The sequence below is a fragment of the Accipiter gentilis genome, chromosome 12 (genome assembly GCF_929443795.1).
Source record: "Accipiter gentilis chromosome 12, bAccGen1.1, whole genome shotgun sequence".
Taxonomy (NCBI): domain Eukaryota; kingdom Metazoa; phylum Chordata; class Aves; order Accipitriformes; family Accipitridae; genus Astur; species Astur gentilis.
The window spans coordinates 7,852,815-7,876,856 of record NC_064891.1 but is presented as its reverse complement, the minus strand read 5'-3'; the positions used below and the strand labels follow the sequence as shown (position 1 = coordinate 7,876,856).

Sequence of the window (24,042 nt, the reverse complement as noted above, 5' to 3'; positions counted from 1 at the left end):
CAATTCATGGTGATTTCATGGATTGATTATCGTTTTCTTTGGTTTCAGGCTGTACGAAATGTTCCAGAGCTCGCTAGAACCTCAAGGCTGGAAGGGGCCTTGTGAGGTGTGAGCGCAGGGAGTCTTGGCCACTTATTGCTGTTGACTTCATCTCTGTCTTTTATTCCTCTTTCTGCAGACACTTTCGTGTCTGAGCTGCCTCACATGTTAGCCTTTGAAAAAGGTTAAGTGTCTTTCCACCCACCTATGTGGTGAAGTTTCACACGAAGAAGCTGTTTTGCTTTTCTGCAAAACCTTTAATCCTCTTAATTGGCTGTCTCGCTCCAAGGTGGTCCAGTTCACCCACTGGTTCTCAAGCTCCTGCTGCTAATGTTCTTAAATAATTCATTTTCCTTGTACGCCTTGTATACTTATTCTCCAGTGTTTGGTTCAATCTTCCTTATGTTTTGTGTTTGCTAGTTTTGCTTTGACTTAGGCTTGTGTTGGTCGAAGATGTTCCTAAATGGTACAGTGAAGTGGGGCTTTGCCTCCTTATTCTGTGTTTTTGTGCTTCCTTGCTGCTTTAGAGCCTCTTTGTTGTTTTGGTAAAAGTTTATCTCTGTGTGGCTCGCTTTGCATTCCAAAAGTACTCTCCAAATGTGTCTCTAGATACCAAATTTCTCATTTTTCAGTGAAAAAAAGTTAGGTTTGTTTGAACTAGCTTTCTTCCTTCCTCAGTTTTGGCAGTATCCTTTTCCTGAGTATATTGATCTTAATTACAGTACAGTCGCTTACTGAAAGCTGGCGTATGCTTAGTTTTGCTGTATAAATACATTGGATGATGGTCTGTTATTTTTCTTGCACACAGTTTTGCTGGTATAGATCCTGGTTGTATTCCTTTCCCAAAAGAGGAGTTATTTTGTACTTACATTTGGTTGATTTAATTACAGAAATTTGCTTAAAGCAGGAAAACTACCTTACAGTATAGGTGAGTCCTTAGCAAATTCGCTGGAGCTATTGCCTTGCCTGAGTCAATTTTCCTTCTTGTACTTTGGAGTCTGATGAGAATAGCTCTTTCCTCTTCTGTGCAGTAGACGCCAAGGTCAACCACAATATCTGGCCAGCTGACTTGCAGCCAAGTAAGGGTATACATTGCTAGCCTGACATTGCTTTTCATGAACTTTTTATTGGACTCCTGATTTTTAAATTTTTTTTAGTTTTTTTAACAAACTTTTTTGTCTCAACTTGTTTTCCTTTCTCCAACAGTTGTTTTTGCCCTTGACGTTTGCTAAAATGCCTGCTGCGTGATAGCTTGACAGTCTACCTCCCTCCCTCTCGCTAATGAGAGATCATCTGCCATTTGGCAGCTTATAGAAAATGGCTCAAAATATGGACCTACATGTGCCTCTTGTCAGCAGCTGATCTAACTATGCAACCTTTCAAGTTCACCGTGCGAGGGATACCGAGCAACTGAGTTTTTCTTATATGGATGGATGGGTTTGGGGGTCTTGGTCCATCTGTGTTCTGCTTCAGAGCAGTGGGGCACAGCAGAAGGCACAGACCTTGTCTGGGAACCAACGAGCCTGTTTTTTTCCAGTGTAATTATGTTCTGTGGAGGTTTCGTGCTCATGTAGGAGGTGGGGGGTGAGTCTGTGAAGCTAAGGGTAAAAAGGAGCCAGAAGCTTGAACTCCACTTGCTGTTGCAAGGGGAAACCGGTGAAGAGCAAAAGCTGCAGAAATGTCACCGGGCTTTTGAGAACAAGTTGAATCAGGAGTTTCTTTCTGGGAAGCCAGTTGGAAGGAGTGTGGTGCTGGCAGCCTGGAGCCACTCCGAGCCTGAAGTTAATGATGGTTAATTTTTAAAGGCAGGAATGAAACCGGTTATTGTGTCTGTATCTCAATAGGGTCTTTCTGCTACTGAAATACCATTGCAAGAGCCCCTTTTGGAATTGCTTTGACTTGGAGAGAAAAAGAAAATGCCCTCAGAGAAGTGATTTATCCACCAAAAGCTTTGCTTTGCCACACTACTAACAGACGGTGACAATTTCATCAGGATGATCATAAGATGTCCAGGGATGCTGAGATAGGGAAGTGCTGAGGGCGGGCTTTTATCAGGATTTAAGTACGGAATAAATGTGGTCACCCAAAGCGCAGGTCTGAAGAGATGGATCCACTCCATCAAAATTGCTTTGCCGCAGCAGGGAAGCGTGAGGAAAACCAACATCCAAACATGAAACTAACTGGTTTTTGTAACCACCCTGTCAGGCTAAATCCTGCTGCTCTCCAAGTCAATGAAAGCATTGTCTGAATTCTGACGCTGGCTTTGCAGCTTTTTAGATAAGTGGCTGTTAACCTTTAAGAGCCAAAAGGGCGGTTTGTCACTGAATGAAGCTTTTCAGAAGGTGATGGAAAAAAAAAAGAAAAGCTGAGCTTTTTCAAAGCATCTCAAAGGAGATTGGCGCCTTACTCCTGCTGATATTCAAGACGAGGTGGCCTCCTAAGCTCCGAATGGATTTAGGCCACCGAATTCACACATTAATGCTTATAGTGTGGAGGCATGCATTGCTCAGAACAGGCAACCCATATCACTCAGCTCCTTCTTTATATCTTCATTTTCCCTCTGCCCACTGCTGCAGTGCCCCTTTGCTGTACTTTGTTCAACCCAAGCAGGAGAGCAGTATTCGCTGCTGCTCAGAATGATGCCTGGTAACGGAACGCTGCCTTTGGTGGTTTTACACTCGGCAGTGAAAAGAAGATCGCGCTACGGATGCTGAAGAAGTATTTGTCAGCCTTGAAAATGAGATTCACCTGGACAGGGGCTTCTCTTGTTAGGTGTTCTGCCAGGTTTGCAGTGCCCAGCTTCTGTTGGTGACCCTGGCACTTCATCCCGCCACTTAAAAACCTGTGCCAAGTGAAACCCAGCACACGGATGCAACCCAGCCATCGATACCCATTTCTTAAATAATGGTCCTGCGTTGCAAGGCAATGGAAAAATCAGGCCTAATTTATTTAGCTCTCCCTCCTTCCTCTCCCCCAGCGGTAATTTGTGCTTTTGAGCCTCGTGGCTGATGGGAGCCTGTGGCATCTCTCCCCTACATGGTGTTTGAAGCGGGGCAGGTGATCACGAAGAAATAAAAACCTTCAAGAACCCTCTCAGTGCGTGTATTTTGCTCTCATACACCCGTTGGTCTCCTGCAACGACTGTAAGGATTGGTAATGCGCTTTTCTCTCCGTGCCTGAAGTGGACGAAGTATTTGGCAAGATTTAAAACGGAGGGGGCAGAATGAAAAGAGTTGAAAGCAAAAAGCGTTGGATGCCAGAGACATTCGGTACTCCTTCAAATACTGCCTGGCAACAGAGACGGGCTCCATTTCAGCCGGAGACACTGGCTGAAAAGCGCCTGGGACAAAGGGCTTGGCACGTACTGAAGCTGCCAGAATAAACCATGAAAATCCTCGCACACTTGCGTGTGGCTTCCTTCCTCTGCGGTTCGGTTCTCTTCTGTTGAGCCCTCGCGGAGAAGAGCTCTAGAAGTGCTGAAGTAGTCAGAGCTGGTGTAGAGATTGATTGAACAGGACAAATAGGCAATGATGAAACCCTGCTTGTGAGAAGAGCTTAATAGGCATAAAATTGTCTATTCCACCCGGAGGGCTGGTTTTAAAGCACACAGCGGGAAGGGAAGTTTCTTCTTGTCGCTGCATGGAAGCTTAAATTTAGAAAAAGAGCCCATAGTTGTTATAGCTGTGTCCTTAAAAATGTCACTGTACTCTCACCATTGCCTAAAAAAGGAGACACAGGTAAATGATCAGCGGTAAACTGAATTAATGGTTTGGCAGGAGGGCTTGTAGCTGGTGGAAGCAAACGACAACACTTATTCAGGGACTGCAATACATCAAAACAGCTTTGCAGTTGTCTTTGAAGGAGCCATGTTACAGTCTTGGAAAAGAAAATGGTATCTTTTTTTGCTCACCAGAGGAACAGGAATCTTCTATTGTGCTAGCTTATGTTGAGCAGTTGCTTTGTGCCCACGTTGGGCTGTTGATGCCGGTACAGGGGGAGTTGTGCATGATCACTAATGTGATTAAGGTGTTTAAGATGCTGGAACAGGACCTCAGCAGAATTCCAGAGAGGTAAACAGCACACATCTCTGCAAGAGACTGTGAAAGCCATACTGCTTTAAAAAGGAAAACAGAGAAAAGCTAAAGAAAAAGAAAACCACTGAGAATTAGGGAGCGATTTTTGAACTTTGTTATATGGCAGCCACTGTGCTGCTAAATGGTTTAACTGGAGACTCGGCTGTTATTCAGGTCCAAAGGAGGTGTGATGCCAGACAGCATCCCATATCTGTGTGACAGTGGGAAATGTTACAAAGCCCAGAAGAAAGCCAGGCTTTCTCTAGATGCTTTTTTTTCTTTATTAAAGTCTTTTTGCCAACTGCTCAGTAATAGCTCCTTAAAAATGTGCTGCTGTAGCAGTTTCACACAACTTGAAGTAAGATGGCTGACCTCCAGGACTAGTCAAAAAATACTGTTGATAACCAGATTTTGTAATGAATTGCTTGTTACATAGTTCATATCGTGCCAGGGCATATAAAAGGCTCTGATACAGAAGCATGGGCTAGTTGTTTAGTAAAAACAGGTGTCAGAGGCATCACTGCCTTTGATGTAATTAAAAATGGTACTCAGTGAATCTAGAAAATGTAGAAAAAATGATAAAGAGAAATGTCCTGTTTTTCTAGCAGTTTGGAAGCTAGTCGCTGCTGATTAGCATCTAGCTACAGCATACCCACGGAGAATTGCGTGGTCCACGTACACCCGATTCTGCACCCTCGAAATCAGCGGAGCCTTGCACTGATTTGAGCAGGCAGAGACTCGCGTTGTTAATATATTAAATATTCTGGCTCAACTTGCTAATCGTGTATCTGTGGGAGGCTATCAATAATGCATTTCATTTGGAATATGCAGCTGCCTCTGCTCCTGTCGTGTTATGTAGATAGTATTGTCACTGTCTGCAGCTGAAAAAACCCAGACAATTTTTGAAGATGGTTATTGACAGTCTCTCTCGAGTGCAGTAATGTTGGGAAGAGTTCATAATTAGACTTGAGGTATAGCGTGCAAGAGTCTCTCTGTCATAACCGTGTGGTTGGAATTAGCAGTCTTTCTTCTTTTTTAGGCAGTGCCTTTTATGTTAAGGCTGACTGACATTTTCATTAGTCGATGCTGGTTTTGTTTAAAAGGTTGCCAGACCGATTGTCCACATAGCACACCTTGTCCATGTGAGCTGTCTGCTATAGATGAGTTGGTCTGAGACATTGTTGGAAGAAGAGTCTTTTTTCTGTTCCTATATCTCCAAGGAATGTTTCAATAAAATATCTGAAGACAAAACTTTAGTAGGTGATCTCAACAGCGCTGAAGACAAAGCGAGCTGAGAATGCTCAGCAAATCATTACGTAAAAGCTGCCATTCTTCTGGCGCTTGAGAGAATATGTTATTAGTAAGCATTTGTCTAATACTGAAGATTTTTTGCAGATCAAAGGCTTAATATATGCCACATGCTGCAGAGGAGCTTACAGTAGAACGTGTACAATCATGCAGTACAATAGTCCAGCAAAAAAATGGATTATTCAATAGGCAGTCAATGCTATTCATTATGTGCTGGAAAGGGTCACGATCAAGGGATGGGGGATATTTGCTTCAAGGTAGATCAAGCAGCTTGAATAGCATTCTCTGCTTCTGCACCCCATAATCGTGAAAGAAATGGCCCAGGATGAGATCTGGGTAGCGCAGTGAGTGTTCCCTGCAGGTTGCCAGCCCTACCTGCGGACAAATCTAATCTGCCTTACAACCAGCCAGCACCGAGCGCAGGGTCAAAAAGTAGCCTTTTTTTCCTCTCTAAGAAGAGAAACAAAATAAGAAAAAAAGAAACCCTCAGGTGTGCTTAGAGTGATTAGCCGGAGAGTTGATTGTCCAGAGGTGGGTTCTGCGAGACCCTGGGAAGGGCCCCATGTGAGGTCACTGAGCAATGTTTTCGGGCGCAAGCATCTCTGGGAAGCAGATGTCACGCGTAAATCTTCATGCAGTTGACTTTTACAGTGGCAGTGAAGGATGCTTTCACTTGATAGAGCACTTGGGGAAATCAGGAAGTCAGTTCTCACCTGGGTTGTTCTGCAGAAATCGGTATTACCTAATTTGATGGTTATCTCTTCTGTAATGGGAATAACAGTTCTTACCTACAAAGGTGCAAGAACAGCGCAGAGAGGCTATGCACCGTGCCCTAACAGGAGCAGTGCTCCAGAAATACTGAACAGTATTGCTCGTAAACTGAGAGCGCATCCTTTGCCTTACCCTGTGGCCTTGGCTTGGTGTGTCAGATGCCGTACATGAACCGGTGAAGATGTCCAAGATGATGATTTTTAGTGACTCCTGGTTTTAGGTGTCACTCCATTTGGGTTAGTCTTTCAAGGAAGCTGGTAAAACTGAGCCATAAAAGCCTTCCCTGCTTGCTTTTAGATGGTGCTTTTAAGTCTTGTCTTGCATTCTCACTCAGATCTTACCCTGGTCTTGGATCAAGAAGCTTTCCTCCGCAGTTTTTGCGAAACTGAGTAACTGAACTAGGTCTTGCCTATATTAATCAAGCCGGGTAGATGCAGACCAAGAATCTCATTGCCAAATCAAGATAGCATGAATTTTCTGGTCTTATCAGCGATGTGTAATCAGCGATGGCCCAGGTGACTGCTGCTTCTGATGACATCCCTGTTGTGAAAGGGGATCAAGGGGAGATAGTAAGTGTCCACAGTCTGCCCCACAGCTGGAAGTTGTACGAAGGGAGAATCAAAATTCAAGTGAGCTGCAATGTTTTTTTTCTAGTCTTCTGTCCTTCAAAGCAGTTTTGCACTGTCTGTAGTCTGCAGAGTTCTGTGCTTGTGTTTCACTGTTTGTAATCTGCAAGCCCTGAAGCCTAGATAGAGAAGGGGTTGTTCCTGTCACGGGAATTAGAAGAGTAAAACTGCCTGGTTTGCTGCTCTCATTGCTAATGCTGGATGGAGCATGGGGTTTTGTCATCAGTTATCCTTAGCAGAAACTTACCCCACATAGGGCCTTGAATTACATCTAAAAAAGCTCAAAATCTGGGGCTTGTCTATGCAAGAAGGGTCAGGAAAATGGATGGTTATTGATCAAAGGTATACATCTTAAGGGAAATTATTAAACTGCATAAAGTCTTGTATCGACATTAACACACAATTAAAATTGCTTTGGGTAATGGATTAATTTTGGAAGTGAAGTCAGCTAAACTGGAAAGAGAATGACTTTGAATTTGATAAAAGTGCCTGCACAGGTGTTTCACTTAATGAGCTCACTCTGACTTCAGATGGATTTGAACCGAGTTTTGGCTAAGTGAGGGCAACCCCGGAAATTAATGGCAGTATAATCATGTCCTATTTTAATAAGTGTATTTGGAAAGCACGTTTGACAAATAGCCTTCCTTGATAATGTTACTGCTGGCTTTGAGGAAGGATTTACACCAGTCTCTTGGGGATTTTTGTAGCTGCCGATGTACTTCCAAGTAACGGAGAACTTCACGTTCGATGGTCTCTTTGGCCTTGAATGGAGGAAACAGTTGACTGAGGTGCAGGTCCCAAAGGTATTTAGAAGTGTCATTGGTAAGGGCAGGCTGAAAAAACAGGAGGAAAATGGTGTTGGTCGATTGGAGGAGAGGCTGTTTTATCTCTACGCCGACACAAATGAGTCGTCGTCCCCCCATCCCAAGGCAGCATCGTCCACCGGGAGAGCCGGCCTGTAACCATCTCCCACCCACAACAAGCGAGGCGCTCGTAACTTGGCGCTGAAGCAGGAGGTGACTTTAGGATGCTCACCGATACTGCGAAGCCCCCTGGCATTGCCGTGCGTGGCAGGAAGCACCGCAGGCACCATGCCTGCTCTTCCATCACACCGGGCGGCGAGGGAGGGCTCCCCGCCAGAGCCAGCAATGGCAGGAGTGGGACCGATGTCGGGCTGGGAAGTTCAGCCGCGGCTGATTTGAGGTTGTCGTGCTAGAATGTGTCTCTCTCTATTTCTGAGCTCCCTGAGATTTCTCTCTGTTGATGGAGATTGATTTTGCCTTTGGGAACCCGAGGGTATAAATTGTACTCGTAATTGGCCTGAACTGAACTCGGAGAAACTGCTGATGTGTTCATTCGGTTCTGCAAGTGATGTATTTTATAAGCCGCCTCATGGACCGCTTGTGACTGAACACAAGAACAGGAAAGGGAAGGGGGGCAGGTAAGAGGTGTCGCTTACGGATGGCAATTCCTCTGATTAAATGTTCCGTTGGAGCATTTTACCATCTGCAATTAATACCTTAATTCCTCTCCCATTCAGGAGAAAATATAATCCTAGCCATCTAAATCCATGGATTAGCATTTTATCTGCTACATATGTCTGTTGATCATCAGGTTGTTTCTTGAATGAGACAGCAATGAAAATAACATGAAAAAGACTTAGCAGCGGTGGCAGCCGACCCTGTCGTGAATGGTGCTGGTTCCAGCAGCTCCTAAACTGGATGGGTTAGGTAGAAGCAAAGGTGATGGTCAAGGCTGGGGCAGGCTGGCGGGGTTGGTGCTCAAAGGTCGGGCAGAGGGAGGTCTGCAGAGTTCAGCCCCCAGGTTAATTGCTCTCCGGGTCTTAAGCCTGATACTCGTCTGTCCACCCCGCGCTGAGCACACAGTGTTCGCTCCGGAGATTAAGATGAAAATATGTTCTCCTTGCTAAAGAGAGCACATAAACAACCCATAAACGGCCCATTAACCTAGAAAATCGCAATAAAGAACATGTGGTAAAGCAAGCCATAGGAGACCTGTGACCCAGCAAATTCCTTAATTGGATTTTGAACCTTATCATCTGTGCTAAATGCAGCTAATAGGAAATTAGCAAAAAACAAAAGAAAGAAGAAAAGAAAGAAGGGATGATGTATGATGCACGTCCAGGTTTGGTGGGAGCATTTCTGTAATTCCTGTCATGATGCAGTTCAGCGAGCAAAATGTTGTGGGTGGTTGTGGAGTTATTGTGTTATGGGATCGAGTATCAGGGTAACACTTCCCTGTAATAAAATCATGTCAAAATGACTGAAAAGACATAATTTTCCCATCGGCTGCAACTGATGCCTTCAGCAGCTCTAGAAGCTCTACAGTCACTTTTCTTACAGACTCATCCATGCACCAACCGCTTGCTGTGCTCCATGTTGCTTTTTGAAGCAATAGGACATAAATTGATTTTATTGCTTTTCTAGCCATGCTATTTAAATTCTGTTCAGAATATAAAGGTGTATTGACAGCCATTAGCGCAGATTGAGAGGGAAGATGATAGAATACACATGTTGTGGGTACTCTGCCAGCAGGTCTTGCTCTTCATCTGGAGGATGACAGCAGAGTTCAGACACCATCAGCCATGAGCTGTAGTCGTCCAGCTTAAGTCCCCCAGGCCCTTTCCACCGCTGTGAAACCACCAAACGGCTGGAGAGCGGCAATGGCTTGATGGTGGTGGTCTGCAGCAAAATTCAAACCAGTTAAGGGAAGATGAGGAAGTAGCTCGTGGAAGTCTGCAGGCTCACACAATAAGCTGGTTTGTGTTCTTTTGGCCAGGCATCATCTTTTAATTCTCTGTATTTAAAGGCCTTAGGTGAATCTTTGGCCTCTATTTGAATAGGTATTTTTTCCTATGTACACCTAGGGAGAGATCTCTGCCCTGAAGCATGAGTGAAAAATTGAACCCTGTGTCCTGATGCGCGGGTGCATTGGTTTCAGCACAAGCTTCTGGCACCAGTGGTTGATTGGGGCTGACTGTATAAAGATGAGCTTAAGTGTTACGCCTAATTGCATTTTTAGAATAGGATAATCTTAATTATTTATACTAATGGTTGTTTCAAATGTGTTCTAGATGCAGATTTTTAGTCCAAATTGCTTTCATAATTGCAAGGACAATTTTCATGCATAAAGTTACGTGTTTGCAGATATATTTTGGAACTGTTCTGTGAAGTGCATCTGTTTCGTCCGAGTCAAATAATCAAATACTCATTATGCACCTCACAGATTCTGAGAAGTATATCTGAGAAGAAAGATAAATTCTGTTGAAACTAGTGGTTATATAAAAGTGCTTATTACCAAGAGGGTTAATGTGTATTTTTCTATAACTAAATGTCTGTAAATTCAGCTCAGCAATATTTTTCCCTCCTGTTAGGAGCCTATCAAAGGAAAGCTTTTGTTTTTGTGGGAGGCGATGGATTTTCTCAAAGGAAGGACTGATGGGAAACACAAAAACCTTTGCGTAGCCAGTCTGGGAATTTTACTGAAGGATGAGGGACATGTGGCTGATGTGACGTAGTGGCAGAGGCACAGACCAGTTGGCCTGTGTCGGAAGGCTGCTGAAGCACAGGTTCTGAGACAGTCGTGGTTAAGGTAAGGGTGATTTTGGAACGGCACCCTTGAAATGATGAGCTTGGTAAAGGAGCGGTGAGACACTACCTAGCCGGCAGGTAGGGAGGCTGGACTGTTATGCTCCGTATGAAGGGACAGTCAGGGCTTCTGTAGATTTTCTTAATGGGATTGCGTTTCTGTGATGAAAGGCAACGCTGCCGAGGACTTCGTGAAAGGAGAAAGGAGGAGCGTGTAAATGTCCCTGCTCCCGCTTAAGCGAGAGAAAGAAATCACTTTCCAGCCCGTTTTGCAGGACGTGCAGGACTCCGAAGACCTCTTCAGAGGTTGCCTTCTCTGGTGCTGGGTTGGGATGTTAAAGAAGGGACACGTGGCTCCTCTGTAAACATTCAAAGCCAAAAGACTGGTAGGTGTTAGGGTGCCCAACAGCCTGTATTCGCGATAGCGTCCTGGCCTGAGCGCCGCAGGGTTTTCCAGATGCGTGGCTCGCGGCGTTCTTATCCCTCCCGCCCCGCCTGAGCTGCAGAGCTGGTGCGGGGCAATGTGCTTGGATGCCCAGGGAATTGCAAGGGCAATAGATAGATAGAAAAGAAATCCAGTTTATATTATGAAAGCATCATCACCCTAACTGATGAAGAAGTTAATTTGCCTCAATTTTTTCTGAGTAATTTAAGAAGAAAGCTATGAATGGTTCATTAAAAAAAAGAGGTGGGGGAAGGGAGGAAAGGGCATGTCTCCTACTAGTTCCTTTTTTCACATTACAAATTGAGACTTTGTTTACCCTGGAAAAATCAATGGTGATTGGACACCTGGTGTAATTAATTATTTTGCAACAGACAGCCAGCTGATCTTTTGAAAAGAAAGGAGTTTTTAGCAGAACAGTTCAAAGTTCATAGTCTGCTGTTTAACTCTAATGCTAATAAACATTCAGCAGAAGGGATGTCTGTCTTAAAATTTCACATGATCACACCTTTGTTTTAAGGTGATATGGTCAGGGAAAAATTGTAGATCCCAAGAAGTCCTCCAGCAAGGTGACTTTTGTGGCATAAGCTCCAGTTGCCTTTGAGAGATGCCCTTAGGTCTTGGGATGTGGACAGCGATGTTCTCGGGTTTTAATTCTGAATTGCGTCTGTTTCTCGATCAGGAAGGGGTTGCTGCCAATTTTTCTTGAGCTAATAATGCAAATGAACTTTGCTTGCACTATCAAGAGAGCATGTGTTGAACGTTATTTCTTTTACCTAAATGGGCAGACTTTTCCCTATGTTTTTTTTCAATGCATTGGTGCCTGACTAAATGCATTGGGTCGCATTCCTCATGTATAGATGAGAGAATCTTTCTGTTAAATATTCCTGTGTTTTCCAGCAGTAGGTCTGGGGAGGTTCCAGCCTGCCTTGCAGGCCAATGGGAGCCCCAGCATTGGTGGCAGGGAGGGGAAAGCCAGCCATGGGATGCTGTCCCAGCAAGCCCCAAAATAGTTTGGCTGAAACCGGTTTTACGTCATATAAAAAAGGGGGCGAAGGATCTCAGCTGATCAGAGTACGAAAGGTCCTTGGGCACGCACCATAGAGCATATTGGTTTTGAGCTTGATAGTGCTTTTTCTACAAGGGCTGCAAATTGTTGTAACATAGTTAAGGACTGTAGGAAGAGGCAAGTTTTCCTGAACTTTACTCCCAGCTTGAACTTTCAAGAAGTTAAGCGAGAGGCAAGGAAGGGGAGAGAGGGAGATAGACGTACCCTTGCTCGCACCCCTCCGTCCGCAGCGACTAGGATGTCAGATGGAAAAGACAGCCTGGAGAAACAGCTAAATGGCTATGGGGAGAAGGGGAAGGAGAGGAGCTGCATGTCCCTGGTCATCTCTCAGGCTGTTAACCGCAGTATTTTCACCTCTGCAGTCTCCCCCGCTGCTGAACGCATCCGCTTCATCCTTGGAGAGGAAGATGACAGCCCGGCACCCCCGCAGCTCTTCACAGAGCTGGATGAGCTTCTGGCCGTCGATGGACAAGAGATGGAATGGAAGGAAACTGCAAGGTGAGTTGGTTCTTCTTTACCCCCGAAGGGAAGGGCAGCTGCACTGGACCCCCGTGGGAAATCCCTTTTTAATGTTCAGTTGGGGTAATATCTGTGCTACAGGGTCACCTGGGGAATCCACAGAAAGGAGCCTGTATAGTTCAAGTTACCTTTCTTTGATAAATGAGAGAATTTGAGGATTTGTTGAAGTATTCCTTTAAAACAAAAACTAGAAAGAAACAGAGTGCCAGATTTATTTGAATAGTTTGCCTATGGAGAGCCAACAGACATATGAGCATATCAGTGCTTTGCAAAGAATGACAGTGTCTTGGCCAGAGCTGTCAGAAATTGGTGCCTGAATAAAGCTTCTGCAGGTTTGTCAAAACTACTTCAATTCTAATGCCCAAAAGTAGATTTGAGCTTGACCCCACTGCACACCACAAGTTGGGAAATTTTGGCTGTGTCCCTCTCCTAGTGAGTTACTGATGAAATTCGATTTAAATAGGCAAAAAAACCTAAGGGTTTTTTTGTTTTGAGGAAATTATTCAAGGTGTGTGTTAAATGCTGGATTGAGTTGCCCTCTTTGAGTTTCTTGGTTAGGTTCTCTGCCTGTTTCTTTGATGCTGCTGTTGGTTTGGTCAAAAAACCATGCCAAAACCGTGGTTAAAAAACCATGCCAAGAAACTGGCATGTTTTTTTGATCTGGTTGACAAAAGTTACATATAGTTTATTTCTGAACACCACCAAAAGAGCCATTGGATTGGACTCGTGATCTAAAGGCTGCTGTTTAGCCTCTGGCCTTATAAAGTTTTAGGTTTTTTTATACAGTAAAAATATTTTTCTTGGGTTTGCCTTGAAAGGTAAACCCCTAATTGCAGTCTGGTTGCTGTGAAGGCCTGAAATGTCCCACTAGAAAGAGGTGCTCACCCAGCCAGCGAGCAGTCCGGGGCTCTACCTTCCCTATTCCCAATCCCCCCTGCTTAACTTGGGGCTTTTCATTTTCCTTTATTGTGGCTGGGCTAAGCTCTTTCCCCACCTTCCAGTCTTAAAGGGCACCTACTGTGCTCATAGTTAGCCTGTGTTGTTTGGTTACCTTAATCTTCTTTACCTGTGATTTAATGAACCGCTCCACCACCTACCCCTTTACCCCCTTATCTTTATTTTTACTTGTTGGTCACTTGGAGAGCCTGTTTAAAGGCTTTTCACCTTTTACTCTTTAACTTCTTACTTTGGTGGTCATCCTTTTCTCCCTTTATTGCTTTTCTTTCCTCTTATCATTGGTTCAATACTTGCATTTTGTCATCTCTACCACCCACCTCTGCTTTTTACAGCAAATTATGCTTTCCTCTGTCCAGGCACAGGTCTTTGGGCAGGGGTTTTAATGACAATTTGTTAAAGGTTTTTCACGATTCAGACCTTACTGTGGTTATTTCTTATTGAGCAGTTTCTTCACCCTCTCCTTTATAGTATGAATATCGTGAAGCTCTGTTTTCCTTAAGTCCACAAATGTCAGCCACCAGAAGAAAGACGCCCCGTGTCCTGCATGACAGATCACAAAGCACTGCTATTTCTTGAGGGATGTTTGTCAGGAGCCTTCTGCTCTTACATTTGAGGGACCTTACTGTGGTGTATGCCTGCAGAAAAAAAGGGAGGCTGTCTTCTTCCCTGGCAAATTATTTCTGGTTTTCTGTGTTTTCACACGTCTTTGGTAGAAGTGCTAGGTGGAGCTGTATATATGATTCTCTCTCTTTAAGGATACATGTATAGGTTACAGGCCTTAAGCACCCTGTTGAGGCACCGTGTAATTCCTAAACGTGGCCCAACCTCCTGACTTGCATGCTATTTTGTTGATAGCGATCTCGCGTAGCATATGATTGTTCAGGATTTTTCAGTATCTTCCTGAAATGCCTTAATCTTGGCCAACAAAACCTGCTGTAAGCTACAAAGCGGCTCCTACCATGGGACAGAGCAGCCGGAGCTGGCTAGCTCTGCGCTTCGGTGGGCAGAGGAGCTGCCAGCTCTGCAGAATCTGTCAGGCAGGTGTTTGTGTTAAAAGGGTTTAGCAAATAATACCATCCCTTCCAGAGCCGTTCTGGTCAATAGAAAAATAACCGGTACATGTCACGGAAAATTTCTGGCAGGAACCTTAAAGCTACCAATTAAAAGATGTTTCCAGAAGAGGACCTTTACTTGCCCATCCTGGTTCTTGATTCATATGAGTTCAGCTGCCTGCGTTGCAACCCCGGTATAAATGGGCTATAGTTGTCCCCCTGTCCACGGTGATGTTTCTGACAGTAGGGGAGATCAGCCCGTGCCACAGCGTGAGGATGTCACGCTCCTTTGCGCGGTCCTGTTGCCTGTTAGCACGTCACGGTGTTGGGCCGTTTTGGAAAAACGTCCTTAGTGTACGCCGGGTTTCACAGCAAAGCCCTGTAAATGCATTAGAAATAGAGCAGTAAAAGGGAAGGTTTATTGCTGTTAAAAGGTAACCTGAAGATTTGGGCCACTGGGTGCTCCTTGTTCGTTTTGTTAGTGCTCGTAATGGATTTACATGGTGCGGATGGACAAGTTCTTGCACTAAGCTGTGAATGTTTGCATTTCAGCAGTAGTTACAGGAGACAGAGCGAACTAGGAGAAGGAAAAGACCTGAAGCATCTGGAGGCCACCAGTCTATTTTGAGGCTCAGTACAGTACATTCGGGGACCAAGATGTGTCCACCACAGTGTGGGGATTGTCATTCTACAAGGCAGGGAGATGGTAGAAAGGTCATGGGATTACAGAGAAGAGGAATGAAAGGACTGTGGGATGGTGGATAGGGTTTTTTTAATCGTCTATTAGGGTCTTTTTTTATTATATTAGCTCTGTCAGGCAGTACATTTATATCCTTCACCCTTTTACACATTGTAATGTTAACATGCCTTTTACGCAATGCTTTCTGAAGCTATAAAATAAGAAAAAAAAATTGGCTCCTGCACCTTGGTTAGCAGAGATACTAGCTGTCTTCACAGTATGCATACACTGACTATACCGTGGGCTCCCAGACACGCGTTTGAAGTGCAGGGTGTAATTCTGGAGGCAACAAAGTGTGCTGGTGGCAGATATTTCTCATAAGTGTCAGCCCTTTGGAGCGACGATGCTGGTAGTTACCTGAATTCAGAAGTCCCCGGTGCCAGGAGAGCCTCGCTGGAGCCGTCAGAGTAGTTTCCATGGCCCAAGAGGCATAACAGAACGTGGGTGTTGTATGTCGTACCTTGGTGCTTCTCTAATGTGGTCACAGGAATGTTTACTAGCTATTGCAAGCGAAGTACAGCTGGCAGACAGGAAGAATATGCAGATGTCTTGAACAGAGGGGAATGGAGATGAGGAAGGTAATTTGATTGTTTGTTTTCTCAACTAACAGCGGAGATAATCTTTTGCCCTGAAACAGTACGTTGCAGCTAGGCTGCAGACAGCATTGCTTTCAATGCTCGGGAAGCTCTGTTGAGAGCCGTACAATTCTATATTCACACGATAGGAAGCATTAACCCTGCAGCTGTCTCTTTTGCCCTCTCCACCCTGAAAGTCCAGCAATTTTTTCCTGTGTTCGGCAGCTGCCCATGCAACTTTCTAGTTGCGAGCAAGCTGTCCTGCAGAAGCAGGTTTTGTAAAAAAAAGAAAAAGAAGCATAAAGACCAAGGCATTTGTTAAATGTATGGAAAGCCACGTGGCTAGCTTTGCTTAACTGAGTACTAACGTTGGTTTGCGTAGGAGCTGGTGTGCACCAGGGCTTCAGAGGGGACTTAAGAACCAAGTGTCTGAAGCTGCTTCGGGGTGTTTGGAAGGCAGCTCGCCGACAGCGAATTCCCATTGAAATGGAGGGGTATGACCCCTCCCTAGGAAAAGAGTTATTTTAGGAACCGCGCTGAAGAGAGCAGGTGATAGTTCAAACAGGTTTGCAAGTTAATATTTGTTTTATTGTATTTGTATTGTGGATTGTAGTGAGAAAAGTAAACAGATAGCAAATATTGATAGCCGTGAATAATACGCTTTCACTGAAAAGACAAACGCTTTGTAATTTGCAGCCTTTATGCTGTTGCAGGGCAAACTGCATCTCAGTCACACATAACATATAGCCTTTGAAATTCACAGCTTTGCAGCCACCCGTGTCCCGTAGTTGTCCTAAGAAGTACCTAGATTTTGTGAACTAAACCTTATTAATTTGAGATCAAACTCAGTCTTTCAGCTTGAGTTAAAAAGCAGCTTTAAAAGAAAAAAGTCTCAAGAAGAGATTATTGCAATTGAAAAGCATAATTGATTAATCCTCAAGTAATACATTTTTCAGGATTAAATATAATTTCACTTGGTGTTAGTAATATTCTTTTGAATCAATTCATGAGCTTCCTTACCTTTACGTGTGTGTTTTTTGTCTTAATAATCCCCTTATATTAGTCACTGGAATTTTCATTTTCCACATACATTAAAACAGCGTCTCAAGACAGGACTAAAAAGCACTTCTGCTTTGCAATTAGACGTTCTTAAAACACCTTCCTTTCCTGCACTCCGAGCTTCTACCAAAACCCTCACTGGGCGCTGCAGTAAAGAAAAAAAGCCTGTGGCTTTATTTTTTTTCCTTTTCCTGGCGCAGCGAAGGTAGGAGCCGGGTGAAATCTCCAGGGCAGGGTCCAGCCTGGAGGTGGAGGTGGGCTGCAGCCCACCGCTCGGGGGGGGTAGACCTGCTCGCCTGCTGCTGGGACACGGGTTTAGGCTGTAAAGAGTATTTTGGACAGCACGGGTTTTAACCTTTGCTCTAATCTTCAACTAGAGATGAGCTTTTTGGGTTTTTTTTCAGACCTGCTTTGTTGAATCATTAAACAACGGCTAGAGAGCGGAGGGAGAGCGCGAGCCGCTGAATTTGTGTCTTTTCCTTTGGTTCCTCACTTGTTCTGCTAAGAACATCTTGTGATGTGGTTGGGATGTGCTCCTCTCCTCCGCTCTTCGCCTCAGGCCAGCCTGTGGGCACGGGGCAGGATTATTCGGTGCTGCTGAGTTCTGGCAGTGGCTGAAGTTTTCGGGTTTTATTGTCTGGATTTGAATACTCAAGCACAAGTCACCTTATATCCAGAAATGCTGATTTTATTTCCTCCCACCCCGTCCTTTTTGTGGAGCTGTGGTGCTCAGCCCTTCTCACTCGAGATTATTTCAGGGTGAATGCAGTTACCTGACTTTCTCTCTGTTGGGTCTGGTGAAGCAGCAGTCGAGCTGTCGTGGTTGGTTTGATGTGGCGTCGAGTTAGGGACTGGGTGGGCAAACTGGGGAGGGAATGACCGGGTCTCAGCTGAGTCGCTGCCTGCGTACTCTCGTCATGGAGCAAACACCAGCTAAAGGGTGTTATTTTAAGTCTTGGTGAAAGCTATCAAAGATAACATGTTTTACCTGACGTTTGCAATAGCTTACGAGCAGGCAGAGCATTATCACCGCTCAGCTGACACATACCAACTCATTAAGCCTTTGCAACTTGATCATGGATTCACGGCCTCGGAGACGTGTGGGAAGACGCGTGTGCTTGAACTTGTCGGTATGCCACGACGCTTCAGCTGTCTCGCTTCTTTCGGAGGTGGGTGTCTGCAAGGAGCCGACAGCTTTAACGCCGTCTTGTTTGCTCTGCCCTCTCGCAGGTGGATCAAGTTTGAGGAGAAGGTAGAACAAGGTGGGGAGCGATGGAGCAAACCTCACGTGGCCACCTTGTCCCTGCACAGCTTGTTTGAGTTAAGGACGTGTATAGAGAAAGGCTCGATAATGCTGGATATGGAGGCCTCTTCTCTCCCGCAGGTGGTGGGTAAGTAAAGCTGCCTTGGCTCTTTCCCTCAGCTCTTCCTGACAAATTTTTGTTAACCCTGATCATAGTTTCATTGATGGTTTTAATGAAAAAGCACTGCTTTTTCAGTAAACGAGGAAAATAAAGAAATAATCCTCCAAGGAATAACAGGGAAAACTAGAAAGTACATGCAGAAAGGATAACAGATAAAGGAATGGAGTTCTTCTCAATTTGGGAAGAAGAGTAAAAGAACTGACTTCAGGGATAATTAGTGCTTACCCTGAACCATTTTTTGGTGACCACATAGAACCATTTGGATCCTGAAGTACATATCTTCAGTTATATCCTAAGATATCGCTACGTGTGTGTGAAAGGAATAGCGTACACTCACTTAATTTATGTTCACTACCAGAAACATAGCATGTAAAAGGCCAGCTCTCTCGGGACAGAGATGCCTGGCAAGTACCATTTTGGGTAGAAAGACTGCAGTTTTTGGCCCACGTGGTTGGACCACAGGCTGCTTTTGGATGAGGTCCCGGGGTGGGCCACCGAAGGCAGGTGAGGGTCTGCTTAGGGTGGGCTGCTGCCCTCCGGCAAAGGAGAGTGAGGAGCAGCCACAGTACCAGCCGATGCTTCGCTCTGCTGAACAGGATGGCAATGGTTTTTGCAGTCAAAATATCTGTGGCCCGGGATGACACACCATGACATTGCTGAGAGCTATACCGTGTTCCCAATGACGTGCGAGAAGGCTTACAAAAATAAATTTTTGAAGCGAGCCATTCAGCGGAGGTACATTGAGCCAAAACGCTGAGTTTAGAAGCCATTATGTGAAGAGGTGTAGAAGAGCAAAATGAAATAAAAGCCCCACAGAACTCAGTGCTTTGAATTATAATCTTAGGAAGCAGGCTCAAAATTGTCCTGGCATGAAATGATCAGATATCAGGTGTTGCACTAGTTTGTAAGACTTGGAATTACAAAAGCTGCCTCTGATGTTATCTACAGATTTTGAGCTGTTTTGTAGGTGCTTATGGTGGCATTTATCCTCCTTTATTTTAGCGTCTGTGCATCCAAATGCACAGCTTTGCAAAGTTTAAAAAAACACCACCGAAAACATCTGAAGTTTTATGCTGAAGCTGAACGTGCTTCCGAAGATTGCCACTGATGTCAGTGGTCCGCAACTTTAACCCTCAAACATTAAATTTCTTTTTGAAGTCGCTTTAAGATGTCACCTTCAATATCCTTCTTCAACACCCAAATTAAATCAAATTCCTGGGAGATTAAATTACAAATCAGTAGCTGCTCTTGCTGTACCACTGTCCTGAGTGGGGTATTTTTGCTGGTCCGGGTCCTTAATCAGATAGATAGGGATGTCCAAGAAGCCTGCAGACGTGGTTTCCAGAATTATTTAATCATGATCGCTTGGTTGGTGTCTAGTAGTGACGCACAGGAAAGGAAAACTCAGGGAGCAATCTTTGTTGATTTGTGTTGTATCAGAAACATGGAAAGGAAGAAATACTTGCCAGATGGAGAAGGATAAACTTGATGAAGACAGACATGTTGTTCTGAAGGAAGTGTTCCAAAAATCACTAACAAAAAATAGGAACAACAAAAGCTTACTTTACAAAAATAAACCTTTGGCCAAACATTTTGTGTAACCATACCTAAATGCATATATATATAATCAGCCCTTTCTGAGTTTGGGTGGAAGAACTAGGCTTTTTGCCCTAGTGATTTGAAGAGGCATTAATTTTTTGGGCAGCGTACAGAGGATGACTTTCTGACTCACTGAGTTAGCAAATGTGATGCATGTTCTGCCTCCCCTTTCCCATAACTTTTATTATTAGCACAAATAAAAGTTCCCAGTAGACAAATAAGAGCTGCCACTTTCCCCTGGGGGACAGCACGTTAACAGAAATAATCAAGGGAACAACTTAATGTGAGATTTAACGCACAATAGAGATTCTTAATAAATCTGGCTACCCTTTTTTTTTCTTCTTTCTCGTTTGGGATAGGGGAGCAGAAAAGAGAGATCTGATGGAAAGTGAGAAGTCTTTGCAGTAGGCTGGGAGCCTTTTTTCGTGCTGATTCAGTTAAAAGCAAAGCCACATAACACATCCTGTTACAATTGGAGCAAGTTCTGCCTTTTGTAGTTGCCGTCATTTTACTTCAGTTCTGAGAGTGAGTGATTTAATTAGTTACTCATCTCCAGGACTTTTTCCTGTTGTTAGATTAGGTTTAACTGGGGGCCTGCGAGGTAAACTCAGGCCTTGTTGAATTTGATAGAAGTTTCACCATGTTATGTTTGGGAGTGTACTGGAACTTGCAGTGTAGTTGCAGCTTCTTCACAAAAATACAGGGTCAGAGCAGATTCCCTTTCTGAACTAAGAACCATCTTATCCTGGGCACAGTGGATTTGAAATAGGCTCCAGTGGCGTGTACAAAAATAACAGAAGAGAGACTCGGTGCAATAGGTACGTGTCAGTGGCTGATGGGGTTTGCTGGATGGAAGTGCTTACGTTCCATTTCAAAAGAAATGTCTAATAGAGATTCCCATTGAAAATAAAATGGTGAAATCCAGTGGTGGTTTTGAGATGGGAAGGAAATTCTTCAGAAAGGTAGGGTGAAAATGGTCTCTCTCTCCCCCTGCTCTCCCTTGACACAGCTGAGTTTTGTGCTTTGTGATTAATTGTCCTGTCATCTCCCTCACCCCTTTCTTTGCGTGTGACAGAAATGATCGTTGACAATCAGATCGAGACGGGGCTTCTGAAATCGGAACTGAAGGACAAAGTCACCTACACGCTGCTCAGGAAGCACCGGCACCAGACCAAGAAATCCAACCTGCGCTCTCTGGCCGACATTGGAAAGACCGTCTCCAGTGCAAGTAGGATGTTTACCAACCCCGATAATGGTAATGCAGAGGCTAACTGGCTATAGCCTTCCCTTTTAAAGCAACCCACCAAACTTGCCTGCCAAAAACTAACTGCGTTGCCTTGACAATGCTTTTCTAACCTATGATTAGTGTAGCGAGACCCATGCTGATGGCACGTCAGCAGTGGGCTCTGAAGGCTGCTTGGGCCGTGGCACATTGCTCTAACCGTATCTTCACTGGACTGAGTGGGAGAGGAGGGGAGGTGGCAGGCGGGCAGCAGGGTGCAGGAGGCACAGGGAAAGGCAGAGAGATGCTCTTGAAGCTGGCCTGTAGGAGATGATGTAGGAACGACGGCAGGAAAGAGAGATTTACAAAAAAATCCAACCGTGCCTGAACCTAAAAGGCCATTGATCTGAAACTTTTGGGCAGAGATGAAGCTTTGATGCGCGTTCAATTTCTGTAACAGATGGTGTCGATGGCACTTGTAATCAGAAATTACATGATAGTAACGCCTAGCTTGCATTTTATTGCCATACAATCATTGTCCAGTGTGGGTAAAGCTGATTTCCATCTTGCTTTATTCATCCTAAAATTGTTTTGTGGCGTATGTTGTGAATAGGTCACTTTCTCTCTAAAAATGGCATAGTAGATAGTGCCATGTGTATAGCAGTGTCTGTAAATGCGTGTGTGTGCGTGGATGCAGACAGCTATAGAGGCCTTGGCAGCGACTCTGTACTTATCCATACATTGAGATCTGCAGTCTTCTTACTAGCGGTAATCAAAAAAGAGAAAGCCTATTGTCATGTCTTGGAGCTCTGTCAACTACCTCCTGTTGCAGACTGGGAATTTGTCAAAAAGTTGCCATTTTAAAATATCCAGAAACGAAAGCCAGCAAAGAAATTATTTTCTTCTTGCTACATTTAAGGCCTCTTAGTTTTCTGTGTTCTGCTTCTAAAACTCACCTTAATATTTCTCTCTAACCTATTGTCATACTTCATTAATATTTCCTACTTTTTATCATTTTTTGCTTTTGCAACAGGTGTGTATGTGCATGTGAAGAATATTTATTGCTCTTGACAATGCATCTTGTCGTGTACCAGTGCCTTAAAAATGCAGCAATTAAGCGAATAACAGAAAGGCGCAATAACATGAATCACGGGAGTGTCCTGGGCGTGCAGCTTTTTGGTGAATATTCCTGCAGGAGTCCAATGGAGCAAAGAGAGGGACTGTGCTTGGAGAGCACTGTAAAGAAATTCCAGTTCTGGGGAAGGAGCTCAGCGTGGCCAGATGAGGTGGTTGGTACGAGCTGAAGATAGGGGAGCCTCTTCCAGGGAGCGGAAAGGTGCTTCTGGCCATCACCAAGCTTTGCTTTCAGCCTGCAAATTCCCACAAGCCTTGAGCAGAGACCTTGATAATTGGGTAACCATTGCTTCTCAAGCCCCCCTGCTCATTTCCCATTAGCCTCAGGTATGAAATTTGTAGGTGCCTCAGGTTTTTGCCCTTGAATCAGCCAGGCACTTCAGATCCCGGGAGGATGCCTCAGTCAGGTCAGGGCTGGGCACCCAGGGAGCCGCTCGTGTTTGTTTTCAGTTGGGATTATGAAATGACGTTCTTTCCAGCACATGCTCTGGGGCTTTCCATCCCACTCTTTGTACAGGAGGCATCTGCTTTCTTTTAAAAGCAGAAAGCGGCTGCTGCAGGTAAAATGCTTAAGCATTATTTGCGGTGGTATCTGTAGATACCAGTTACCACCTCCGTGACTACTACGCTTTCTGAACCTTTGAAAAGATGAAGAGGTTTGCTTTGAGGAGGAAGAGAAGGGTCCTGGACAGTAGCCATGCTGTATGGGAGGCAAAACATAAGACAGACATGTCTTTAGCACGTGTCGCTCGGGTGCTTCAGTCACCTTGTGCAGCCCCAAACCCCTTTCCCGCAGGTAGGCACTGGGACACCAACGGTTGCGGTAACATAGAGAGATGTTTCCAGGCTGGCCCACAGCACGCTCGTGATTCCACACTCAGACCTAACCAGTCTCATATTGCGTGGGAGACGAGCCGGTAGACTCCTGACTGTTGGGAGTGCCTCTGTGTTTGGGCAACGATAGGCTTTTTTCTGATGTTACAGTTGAACAAGTAATCAGGTTTAGTGTTTTATTCTGAGTACCTGTCTCAGTGAGTTCCTAAAGTGTAGAAATGTAAAGAAACCTTTAGGATTGACTGTATGGCATCGCTAAACTTAGTGCCTCCTTTGGACACAACAGAAGTCTCAACTGAAGGGGTTAAAATGGGCTGGTTACAGCGTGCATCCACCTTCCACCTCTGTGTCGCATCTATTTTTACTGCACCATATGCTTGTAATGGCTTCCTCTTTTTTTCAGCAGCTGGTGAATGTCAAATTCTTCCTTTCCGCAGTTAAAGTCATTCCTTGAGGAGCCATCAAAACCTCAGGGTGTTAAAGGCAAATTAAAACTTACTTAGGGGTTTTGAAGGTAAATCACACTCATTATATTATTTAACTATACCTTGGTCGGTAAGCCCTGTCTCTTCGCTGTACGGAGCTAGACTTTCAGGGCTGGTTAAAGAGAAAATAATAGCATGCTTATCCTGGGAAGGGTGATGCTGACAAAGGGCGTTGGTCTAAGTTCTCACTCCAGCCTCTGCTTGTTTTTCATGGCTAAGGGCATCCTTTGCTCAGATCCTAGGTGACTTCGTTTTTCTTTCTTTTTTTTTTTTCTTGCTCGAAGGGTCTGTGTAGGTCCTGTCTCAGTTGGACTGATTCTCAAGAAATTCTTTCGTGGCTCTGCTTACCCCGCTGGCTGACCTTCAGCCACTCCTTTCGTGTTGTTTTGCCTCTGTTTCCCCACCTGGGATGTGCATGTGTTATGAGAATATATGATGCATTATGTTCCCTGACAGCTCAAGTGCTTTGAGACTTCAGGAGGGGGAGAGACTTAGATACAAAGGGAA

The 24,042-nt window shown here is 44.6% G+C and overlaps 1 protein-coding gene across 12 annotated transcripts in view; it reads left to right on the top strand.

The window, feature by feature from the left end:
• The window catches only part of SLC4A4 (solute carrier family 4 member 4), a 233,190-nt gene that overhangs the window by 130,171 nt on the left and 78,977 nt on the right, over positions 1-24,042 (top strand). For 10 of the 12 annotated variants that reach the window (XM_049814985.1, XM_049814981.1, XM_049814983.1 and 7 more), the window contains 3 exons: positions 12,299-12,434; positions 18,068-18,228; positions 20,936-21,115. In XM_049814985.1, the coding sequence (XP_049670942.1) occupies positions 12,299-12,434; positions 18,068-18,228; positions 20,936-21,115 (477 nt within the window). The remainder of the gene's footprint in view (positions 1-12,298; positions 12,435-18,067; positions 18,229-20,935; positions 21,116-24,042) is intronic. The other 2 variants (XM_049814986.1, XM_049814988.1) reach the window with 1 other exon arrangement.